Raw genomic sequence first — 12446 nt, forward strand, 5'->3', positions numbered from 1 at the left:
ACTTTCTTTGTGGTGGAAGTGATTGTCTTGATGATGTGGCTTCATTGTTGAAGTTCAGGTTTCCATGTTGGAAAGCTCCCCCTAAATTTGACATCTCATTATTTCTAGACTGATTGAAACTTTGAGACATTCTTTCAACTGATGATCCTTGAGGTGTTTCAACTGATCCCTCCAATGTAGTTTCAACTGATGCTTCAGTTGAATTTCCAGTTGCAGTTGTTCCTTGCACTAGAGAGTCATCAGTTGGAATATTAATTCCAGGATTAATTCCAACATTTTGAATAATGTCATCATCATCATCACTGTCATACAGATCACCTTCACCTTCATTTTCAAATCTGAGATTATCATGAAATCCTTCATCTGAGAATCCTTGAATCTTCTTATCATCAAAAACCACATGGATTGATTCCATAACAATGTTGGTTCTCAGATTATATACTCTAAATGATTTTCCATCAGAGTATCCAACAAAAATAGCTTCATCTGCCTTGGCCTCAAATTTTCCAAGATTTTCACCTTGATTTCTTAGAACATAACACTTGCATCCAAATACATGAAGAAAGCTAGTTGTTGGCTTCTTTCCTTTGAAGAGTTGAAAGGGAGTTAGATTATGAGGTTTGGTAATTAGTGAAATGTTTTGAGTGAAGCAAGCAGTGTTCACAGCTTCAGCCCAAAAATAGGTTGGAAGTTGAGCTTCATTAATCATGGTTCTTGCAGCCTCAATAAGAGTTCTATTCTTCCTTTCAACAACACCATTTTGTTGTGGAGTTCTTGGTGCAGAGAACTCATGAATAATTCCTTCTCCTTCACAAAATTCTTTCATCACAGAATTCTTGAATTCTGTCCCATTGTCACTTCTTATCCTTCCAACTTTGACATCTGGATTGTTGTTTAATGCCTTGATATGATTGATGATGATTTTCCCAGCTTCATCCTTAGAATGCAAGAAGAAAGTCCAAGTGAATTTTGAAAAATCATCAACAATCACTAGGCAATATTTCTTCTTTGAAATAGACATGATGTTGACTGGTCCAAACAAATCCATATGCAAGAGCTGAAGGGGCTTCACAATTGATGAAAGAGTCTTGCTTTTGAAAGAGCTTCTCTTTTGCTTTCCTAGCTGACAGGCTCCACAAAGTCCATCTTTTGAGAATTCCAGCTTTGGTAGACCTCTTACCAAGTCCTTCTTTACTAACTCATTCAAGGTTTTGAAATTTAGATGAGACAATCTCTTATGCCATAGCCAACTGTCATCTGAGCTTGCTTTGCTGAGAAGGCAAGTGATAGATTCAGACTTGACAGAATTGAAGTCAGCTACATACACATTTCCTTTTCTTTGTCCAATCAGAACCACATTGTTGTCATCTCCTTTGGTGACAACACAGGCTGCAGGAGTGAAATTGACTTTGTAACCTTTGTCACAGAGCTGACTGATGCTAAGCAAGTTGTGCTTAAGACCAGACACCAATGCAACTTCATCAATGATGACATTCTCTTTAGCAATCAAGCCATATCCCATAGTATATCCTTTGCTGTCATCTCCAAAGGTAATGCTAGGGCCAGCTTTCTCCACAAACTTTGTGAGCAGGGAGGAATCACCAGTCATGTGCCTGGAGCATCCACTATCCAAGTACCACAAATTCTTCTTGTGGTTTCCCTGCACACATTTCACAAACAGATCAAGTTGATTTTGGTACCCAAATTGCTTTGGGTCCAGATTTGTTAGTCTTAGCAACCTTTTCCACCTTCTCAACCTTTTCCTTGGATTGAATAGGTTCAATCTTTGGTTTTGGTTGAGAAACTGGAATATCAACTTTGTTTTCAAACACAGGCCTTTGAGGCATGCATACATTGTTCATTCCATGCAAGTTTGAATGAAATTGAGGCATGTTAAAGGCATTGAAATAAGGATTGAACATATATGGCATGTTAGGCTGAGAATAAGGATTGTGAGGCAATAAACCAGGCATCATATTCATAGCAGATAAATTCATGTGAGGAACAGATGTCATAGGAATAGGCAAAGACAAATTAGGAGCAATCACAGTTTTACAATTAGCAGATAAATGATTTACACTACCACACTTACTGCAGGTTTTCCTAAGAGCACTAGCATGGGGAGTGTAATTGGTGTGCTTGTTAACTCCTATTTTGCCATTTCTATTTCCTTTCTTCTTTTTAGTCTCCTCAGATTTATGCTCACTAGTATCCAACTTCTTCTTGTTCTTGTTACTAGAATGAAGAGTGTTATTAACACTATCACTGGTCTCAGAAGAACTATTCTCACCTTTAACAAAATTCTTTTTAACAGGACCATATTTCTTGTTAAGCTTCTTGAGAACATTCTTGTCAACTGATGAGTTTTTGTTCAACTGATGACTCTCATCAGTTGAGACTTTGTTCTTCAACTGATGATCATCATCAGTATTCTCATCACCTGAACTGTTCTCAGATATCTTAAGCACTTTCTTATTCCTCTTCCATTCATTCTCCACAAAGGTTTCTCTGCCTTGCATGTTAATGATATTGGTGGAAACATCTCTACCAGATTTCCATTTGGCAATGATCTCTTGTTCCTTATCAAGCTGCTTTCTTATGACCTCTTCTCTCTTCAGAACAACCAAGAGATCATCCTTGGCTGTCTGACACTCAATCTTCAGCTTCTCAAATTCAATAAATTGAGCTTCTAAGGCACTGTTTCTATCACTAAGAAAGGTGTTAGCTTCCTTAATTCTACTGTTTTCCTTAGTAAGAGATTTTAAAGAAACATGCAAATGATACAGTTCAGTAGACATTTCATTAATGGTAGCATTGCATTCATCTTTAGTTAACTCAACTAGGTTTGTAGTGAATACCTGACTACTGCTTCCAGTGTTTTCTTCTTGATCTGTGGAGTTGGCCATTAGAGCTAGATTGACAAACTCCTCCTCTTCATCAGAATCATCTCCAGCTGCCCAATCATCCTTTGTGATGAATGCTCTTTCCTTTTGTTTGAGAAGTTCATAATATTTCTTTTTGTAGTCAATGTTTTCACTTGACTTCTTCTCAACTTTAGGCTTTCTGCACTCATTTGCAAAGTGACCTGCATTCCCACAGTTGAAGCACTTGAATTTTGATCTGTCTACCATGCTTCTATCAGACTTGGGATTGCCTTTAAAAGATTTTGCAGAATTAAAATTCTTTTTGAATTTCAGTTTGGAGAATCTTCTTGACAAGAAGGCTAGATGCTCATCAATTCCATCACTTTCTTCACCAGAGTCAGCTACTTCTTTCTCCTTTCTTCTTCCTTTGCTTGACTCTGAGCTCTCCTCTTTGACCAACTTCTCAGTTTCTTCAACTTGAGACTTTCCCTTGTCCTTGACAGTGTCCTCCAGAGATGCAACTAGAGCCACAGATGAATGCCCTTTCTTTTGGCTTTTCTCAATCTCTTCATCTTGTTCCATTTCAAGCTCATAAGTCTTTAAGGTTCCATACAGTCTCTCTAGAGTATAGTCTTTAAACTCTTGTGTGTTTCTGAGAGAGACTGTCATGGGTTTCCATTCTTTGGGAAGAGCTCTTAAGAATTTCAGGTTTGAATCCTTAACTTGATATACTCTTCCAAAGAGCTTTAGACCATTTAACAGTTTTTGAAATCTGTTAAATGTATCACTCAAACTTTCACCAGCCTTGAAATGGAATGACTCATATTGTTGAATCAGAAGCTGCATTTTGTTCTCTCTTACTTGCTCATTCCCTTCACAGATGGTCCTGATGGTGTCCCAAACTTCTTTGGCACTTGTGCAGCTAATAACACTATCAATCATTTCTTGATCCAAACCATTGAACAGAAGGTTCATGGTTTTCTTGTCCTTGTGCACCTCCTCAGTATCTTCTTGAGAATATTCATGGACAGGTTTTGGAATCATCTTACCTACCATGTCTTCACCATCAGCTCCCATGCTTGTGCAGACCTTCATGGGGACATGAGGTCCTTTTTCAATGCAGTTCACATAGCTTTCATCAATGGACAACAGATGCAGATGCATTCTCACTTTCCAGTGAAAATAGTTGTCTTTGTCAAGAACAGGAATCTTCACTCCAGCATCCTTCTTTCCCATCTTTCTCTAGCAGTGTTGATCTTTTTCCCTGTTTGTTGGGAACCTGGCTCTGATACCAATTGTTATTTTACACCAACTATGAGAAAGATTGTAGAAGGGGGGGGTTGAATACAATCTTTTACAAATTTAAAAGATTCAAGGATGATACACTAAAACACAGTAAACAGAAAAACACCAAGTATTAAAAATACGGGTGGATTGAATGATCCACCCGTGAGATTTTATATAGAAGAATCTGTGGATTGTTTACAATTCGCACAGCTGCTGGTTCATCACTCAACAAGTTCTAACTCTCAGATTTTTCTCTCAAGTAATTTGAACAAGTTCAACTGATGCTACTAACTTGGTTATATACTCCAAGTTTTACAAAGCTTCTAGCTAGAATACAAAATGCACTCTAATCTAAAAACAATGCTGCACAACTTTGTCTTATGCATGCTTTCTGAGATGTCTTCATCTTTGACCATCATCTTGATTTGATCCAGATTGCACTGCATGAGATAAGTATGTTTCTGCTTCTTCTTTATTTTCCTAATTAGGCTTCCATGTCTATTTTAGTGTAATTCGATCCATGTGATTTGTCAGACTTAAGCTCTAGTCACTTTCAACTGCTCTTTGCTTCATCAGTTGAAAGTTCTGGTTACTTTCAACTGCTCTTGACTTCATCAGTTGAATGCCCGGCTCATCAGTTGAATGAATTACAAACTTCATCAGTTGAATGCTGTTCCAGTCTCATCAGTTGAATTCCTCAGCATCATCAGTTGAACACTTTGTCTTCAGTTGAATGCTTGATTTTCATCAGTTGAAACATCATCCAGTCTTCATCAGTTGAATAGTTACATCTCATCAGTTGAATATCCTTCACTTAGATAAAATTACATGGCATTGGATATTTACAATTAGCCATCCTATTCTACCCATCCGTTGATAATTCCCAAAGACAAGAAACATAACAATTACAACTGAAATTTGATAAAGGTTCTAAGTAAGACATGTTACAAAATGTTTATGTTATCATCAAAAATTATTGATTCCTAACAGCTGAAATATTCGGTAAGACAATTTTGATTGTCTTGCTGAGCTTGAGTGGATGATTGATTGTAATTTGTAGATTATATTTAAATAGAAAATTATCCACTTAATTAATTTAATCATATAAATTCATAAATTAAATTAATTCGAGATTGAATTAATTTAACAAATAAATTACATAATTAATTTAATTATTTGAGAAGTGAAATAATAATCTATTAAATATTAAATCACCCATTCTTCAGTAGAATTGCTTCCCGTCTTCTTTAAACATTAATAACTCCGTCTTGATCAGTCGAACGAACGAACCACCAACTCTGCTTGACTTCAAATATTCAATTTGAATAACTGATACACAAATGCACTGTCTGGTTCATCTGTATCTAGTTAACTCAAATATTCTTTGTCAAATAAACATTAAGAATTTGATTTGTTCGTCGAGTCTTCGTCTTGTAAGTACTTCTTCATTAAATGGAATCTTCTGATAAAATAAAGTATAGAAACTTTATATCTTCTGAACTCCTGGACGTGCCACAAAAGATTATTTGTGCACTGAGGCTTGAACATATTAATGAACTTCTTTCAGTGGTGTGCAGCAGCATCCTGGAATTTATCTGACATATAATTCCCATAAATCATTTGACGTTCTTCGTACGGATTCCGTTGACTTGCTATTTACTGAGCTTTCTTATCTGAGTTGAGTTGTACCTCTTTAAATACAAATAGGCTGAACATATGCCTTTCAGGGGGGGACACCACCGGTTTCAACCCCTCCATTGAATCTGCAGGGGGGGGGGAACCACCACTTTCAACCCCTCCATTGAGTCGAACTAGCTCCACCTCTGCACCATCAAGGAAATCAACAAGGCTGCTGTATAAGCAGTCTTTCAAGTTCAAGAACACCTCAAATGACCCTTTTGAACTATAATGCTCTTGATGAGCTTTATTATCTTTTCAGACTAGTATTATTTTCAACAGGGCTTAACTTTCTTTTGGTTTAACTTGCTACTGCTTTTGGATGTTTAACTTACTTTTGTGGAATGATGTAATTCGAATGCTATATTTGGTATATTCTTAATGCATATCATCTTTTGCCATCATTATTATTATTATAGGTATTGCAGTTGTTGACTTTGATTATAGCAAAAGTAAAGGCACTAGCCTTTTCATTCATTTCACAATATTTCATACATTAAATAGAATCCTAACCACCATTCTGCAATGACATTTAGTACATACAACTACTACATATTTACTACCGTAACAAAGAAGAACACAACTACAACACACAAACAAAATATCAACTGTTTCTTCAACTTGTTTTTCTCAGATTGCACCCTCAATATCTCCACACACAGGTGCTTCTTCTCTTCTTTGAGCACCTTCTTTTTTTCAGTCTTTGTGATAAATTACCTTCAACAAGTTCTAACTTTTCCTCCAGAAAAATCCTCCTCTGATTTAGGTGAGTAATCACTTCCAAGGCTTTAGGACTAAAATCCTCTTCAAACCACTCAAAGAAATGACAACCTTCCATTCCCTATAGAGGCGATTTACAAAATATCGAAAACATTCATTAGCATATAAAATAATTTCGGTACAAAAACTGTGATTAACAAACTACCTTAGCAGAGGCACATTTATAGAATCGTCTTCCCGGATTTTTAAGAGTCCAAGAAGTGCAGATCCTAGCTCGTCTCCCACAAAAACAAGTCCTGTGCTCATCCTTCTTCACCGACTGCCTAGAAAAAGAGTTCGAACCAGAGTGTGTTATGGGTGTAGGAGGTGTGTTCATAATTGGAAACTGATATACTATGTTTTTTGTTTCAATTGCTTCAATGTTAAGAAAGGAATATATATACACACATCCTAGTTACCGTTGTTTGTTGCCAGGTCGGATGGTCAAATGGTAATAATCCTAGCTGTCCAAGCCATGCCTGCCACGTTGTGATTTTCCGTCTGAGAATCTCAAAAACTAACGACTCTGTGATAATGTGTTACTACAGTGGTGCATGTGAGTCCCCGTTTAGTCGAGTCACTAAAGTGAGATATGGCCTCCACTTTAGTGACCAATTTGAGATTTAACCCTTTTTAGATGATGATAATGAATCGGATGAGTTGATGCAAGAATGTTCGAAGTGTGGTTTTCCTTGGCAGATTAGGGAGCTTTTTGTACATATTATTGTGAATTGTCAAGTAATTGATTTAAGAGGATTGTGGAATGAACATTGGAAGGAGATGTCTCATCATATTCTTATGCACCAAACAAGACAGAAGCCTACCATGGAGTCTTTTTTAAGTGAGAAGCAACTACAATATAAAGTTCTTGCTGGTTAGAATTTTATTCAACTTCACAATTTAGTTTATCTTTTGTCCTTTCAATATGAATCCACACTCACTATATTGTAGTTAATATAAAGCACCACCTATTAAATTTTTGAAAATTACTCAATGTAGTGTTCTGAGCATGTGTTTTTTTTTGCAGAGGTCGATAAGTTACTTAAATCTGTTGGCAAGTCACTGAACCAATATGGTCAAATGCCTCAACCTCCTCCATCATATCTTCAGAGTGGTTCTGATAACTTGGTAATTGATGAAACAAGCTATGATGTGAAAGTTATGGAGGACGAGTTCAGCAAGCTTTTCACAAACTGCAATCCTGAACAACTGAGTGTTTATAATGCTTTCATGGAATCTGTTAACAATGGTATTGGTGGATTATTTTTTGTATATGGTTTTGGAGGCTGCGGGAAGACATATGTGTGGAAGACATTAATATACAAACTCAGGTCTGAAGGGAAGATTGTGCTACCAGTGGCTTCTTCTAGCATAGCAGCCACACTAATGCCGGGTGGCCGTACGGCCCATTCGCGTTTCAAAATTCCTATTGTGCTGGATGAGGAATCTTCATGCTCAATTGCACATAATTCTGATATTGCGGAATTAATAAAAAGGACAAGCCTTATTATTTGAGATGAGGCTCCTATGCAACATAGGTATGCCTTTGAATGTCTAGATCGTTCGCTGCGAGATATACTGAAATCTGTTAGCATCGAACGCAGTCAAATGCCTTTTGAAGATATTACAGTGGTCTTGGGTGGGGATTTCAGGCAGATTCTTCCGGTGATTGCATGTGGTGATCGAGCTGATATTGTTTCTGCCTGTATTACGCACTCTCGGCTTTGGCGTTATGCTCAAATTTTATACTACAACAGAACATGCGTCTCAACCAAGGCATCACTGCAGAGGAAAGAGAAAGCTTGAAATTATTTGCTGATTGGGTTCTTAAGATTGAAAATGGTAAGGTTTCTCCTCCTGTTGAAGATTTATCATCATATGAAGAGGATGATATTGTGATCCTTAATGACTTTTGTGATACTGCGTTAGAAAACAATGTTGTGAACATGATAAACTGGACATATCCTAATTTTACGGAAAATTTCAAATGCCCCAAATATCTCAGTGAGCGAGCCATTTTAACCCCAACCAATCATACTATTAGTCATCTAAATTCTGCAATTGTAGACACCATTCTGGGGGAGGTTCATACATATTATAGTGTTGACAAAGCTGAAGATTTTGGTGGTACTGCATCTGATCTGGATTTTGCATTCCCACCCGAGTATCTACACTCATTTAATATTCCCGGTTTACCACCACATGAACTGAAACTGAAAGTTGGAGTTGTTGTGATGCTTATGCGTAATTTAAATCAAACTTTGGGACTTTGCAACTGAACAAGAATGATGGTAACCAAATGCTTGAAACACTGTGTCTAGTGTGAAGTAATTTGTGGTGCTTTTGAAGGTACGTGACATTTTATCCCCAGAATGGAGCTTTGTCCCAATGAATCCAAATTACCTTTTAAGTTGCTGCGTAAACAGATGCTCTTACAAATCTACTATTCTATGACTATCAATAAAGCTCAATGTTAGTCTCTTCAAAGAGTTGGATTGTTTCTCCCCAAATCTGTTTTTACTCATGGTCAGATGTACGTTGCAGTAAGCAGGGTAACATCTCCAAAAGGGCTGAGACTTTTTATTGATTCTAACACTGGTACTCCTACCAATGTTACTAAGAATATTGTCTATCGTGAAGTGTTCTACAATCTTCCTGTGACATATATAGCATTCTGGAGATATAGCAACATTGTCAATTTTTGGTTTTTTGTTATTTGCCAAATACATTGTCATTGCTACAAAGACATTGTAATTGATAAACTGGCTTTTTGAGATTAAGGTATACAACTGGAACAATCAGTGTGACATGTTTTAACGTTTTGGTATTCTCTTGTGTCAACCATTACTACTTATTACTAATCACATTTCACACTTATGTGGCTTTACCTTTTATTGCAAAAAACCTTACCTGTCTAAGATGTAAAAGAGCCTATCTGAACATGCAAGCTTCGTATACATTTGAGCTAAAAATTTAAAACTGCACTTGCATTCCACTTTCATATCAGAACAGTAAAACAATGCTTTCCAGACTAAATATATAAGTTCCTTACATACATGTTAAAAAAACAACAATGAACTCTGGAATGCAATCATCTGAGTTGACCATGTCTGAAAATTGAACTTTCATTAAAAGTGCAGTACTAAACTTAAGAACATGATTTTACAAACATCTCAACAATTTAAGACATAAAGTGTACTGAAAATAAATATCCAACTTAGACAATGTAGAAGGCAGCCAAGGAAAGATACACAACAAGTCATGTCAAGCATCAAAATTTAAAACTCGAATCTTAAACTGGTCACAAGAATCAATTGGGCATTGAAAAATACAAATATCCCCAATTTCCAACCCCAAACCATCGCACTTTTTTTGCCATCCATCTACAATGGTACAACAGAAGTTTTCTTCCCTGTTACGTGCTAGAAGTCTCCAACAACAGCTTCCTGAATAGATGTTGATGCATTGGAAGTTTTTCCACACTTCTGCCAAACGCATAAAATCATCCAAAATCTCCTGTGAAATTTTCATGAAATAGATTGTATGATCAGTACAAGTGATTCCAAAACTAATGCAACATTTTAGTAATAGAGATAAAATTACTCACAATGACATAGCAGTCATCAAACATATGTTTAGCTTCAACCTTGATTTTAAAACATTTCCAAACCACAGGACAAGAACCATTTGCATCTACAAAGAATAATGCTTAGTGTAATTCTATAAAGCAGCTTACTATTCCTATTCATTAGATGTAAACAATTAAATTAACTACAAGTATTAAGATCAAGTTTGTTTTACCCTTAGACATTGGTGTCCCCGGAAACAGTATCTCATTAAGCTCTGAGTCAAACGCAGATATCAAAACCATTAATGTACCATCAAAGGTGAACACAAAATGATGTACACCATAAAGAGCGGCTTCTCCTAAGATCTCAAGCATAGAACTTAAACCACTAAACTTAGAGTTTTCTGAATCATATGAGCCAACAAATTTCTTTCCATTACTAAGAACATATTTGATTTGCATAGGCAAAGCAAATCCACACCTCTCAACAAAGGCAACAAGAGGATGCTGCAAGCCAATACATACAAGTTAAGCTCTATATATGTTCTTATACTACAATGTTATTTCAGCATAAATTAAAAAGACTAAGCACATACAATTTCATCATTTATACCATCACCATCTGCACGAGCAACAACAAACCTCCATCCCGCATCACCAATTGTAACTATAAAATTTTCAAAATAAATTAACAAATGAAAATCTGCAGAATAGAACATCCAACTAAAAATTCAAAAAATGGCAAATGTCACCTATTCTAGGTAAAAATCCCTCAAGTGGATAGTTGATTTCTGAAGCATTGCTACCAATTATATAAATGTTGAAATTATAACGCCCGAAGTACTCAAACAAAAGTAACTCCCCCCCCCCCCCCCATTCAACTCCATATGTTTGAAAAAAGATAAAACACCCTTAATACTGCATTTTTCCTTATCTATCTGTACAGTTAGTACATATCCATTACCGAGTTTGAGCTCCATGAACTCAGTCAATAAACTACTGTATTTCGAACAAAAATGGTTGGGAATCATCTGTAACCAATAAATTTATATGTTTCAGAAATACGAAGATAATAACTCAAACGAACCACAAAAATCAGTAAATATATGTTTAATCATAGAATACTAGTTCGTTTGACATAGTATCGTTGTAGTTGAGCTGGATGCAAAACTTTTCTGCTACAATACCAGTACATTCCATAGATCTGGAATAACAACAACATTTAAGAAAAGTTTGAGCAACAATCATACTAATCAAATTGAACAAATACTTGAGGTTGATATGTACTGTGTGCTGCTACAGAACACTGACCTCATTGCACAGTTATAGATGTGTTGTTAGTTTACAGTCAACTTGAACTGCAATTGTGCTCGGTGCTGCTTACCTCCAGACCAGCTATGTCCTAACACAGGTTATCCACTTATATGTTTTTTAAGATAATTTTGTGTACTGTCGAAAGACGAAATAAGCCCATGAATAAGAGGCAAGCCCAAAACCAATACACAATTTTAGTTATATTTCTGTTGGGCTTAATAAAATAAAGTAAGACCTCCCTTATATTGATGGGTTTTAAGATTAGTCTCTATCAACCTTCAAATTAGGGAAATAAAAATTTCTAACAGGTAAAATTAATAATAATATAAACTAAGATTAACAAGCAACATGTTCGTCTTTTTTAAATCGACACTTGAATTTCTATAATTGTTCACTGTTCTGATATAAATTCTCGTGTTTTAAAAATTAAACTCCTTCCAAATCTTGATGATATAAAGAATATGTCTTTTTTGGGAGTTGATTTGGCAAGTATATCAATTAAAATATTTTGAAGAAAAACAATGTCATTATAAAGTGGAATGATTATTTGAAAATTGTATGGAAGATGATATATTATTATAAACATTACAAATAAAGAATAAATACTTCGAAATTATGTTGTTATTATCCTATTAAATTCACAATATGAGAATTTAGCATACTCCTATTTTTGTGTATTGATAACATAGGGGTTTGCTGAATTCAATAAAATTCACAATATGAGATTTCATAATATGAACAGGTGTCATACAAATGTGAAGATGTTTTTAAACTTATGTTATTCTTTTGCAATTCATTTATCGTGTTAATATAGTTTTTTTTATGTCTTTTAGTGTTCGTCATTGGTTCAATTCAATTGCATGTTACATTGGAATTATGGATTTCATCAAAAACTACAAAATATATTGAGAACGTATCCTTTCTTGACTTTTTGTTTTTTCGTTATTTCCTTAAGAGAAATTGGTTACTTTTAGTCG

General features: G+C 35.6%; 1 protein-coding gene across 1 annotated transcript; it reads left to right on the forward strand.

Annotated features, from left to right (window-relative positions):
* Positions 1-8347: 8347 nt before the first annotated feature.
* On the forward strand, positions 8348-8866 carry LOC108221513 (uncharacterized). Its single transcript, XM_017395386.1, has one exon. It carries the CDS (start codon positions 8348-8350, stop codon positions 8864-8866), a length of 519 nt encoding a protein of 172 aa, XP_017250875.1.
* The last annotated feature ends 3580 nt before the right edge of the window (positions 8867-12446 follow it).

Source organism: Daucus carota, chromosome 5, assembly GCF_001625215.2.
Source record: "Daucus carota subsp. sativus chromosome 5, DH1 v3.0, whole genome shotgun sequence".
Taxonomy (NCBI): domain Eukaryota; kingdom Viridiplantae; phylum Streptophyta; class Magnoliopsida; order Apiales; family Apiaceae; genus Daucus; species Daucus carota.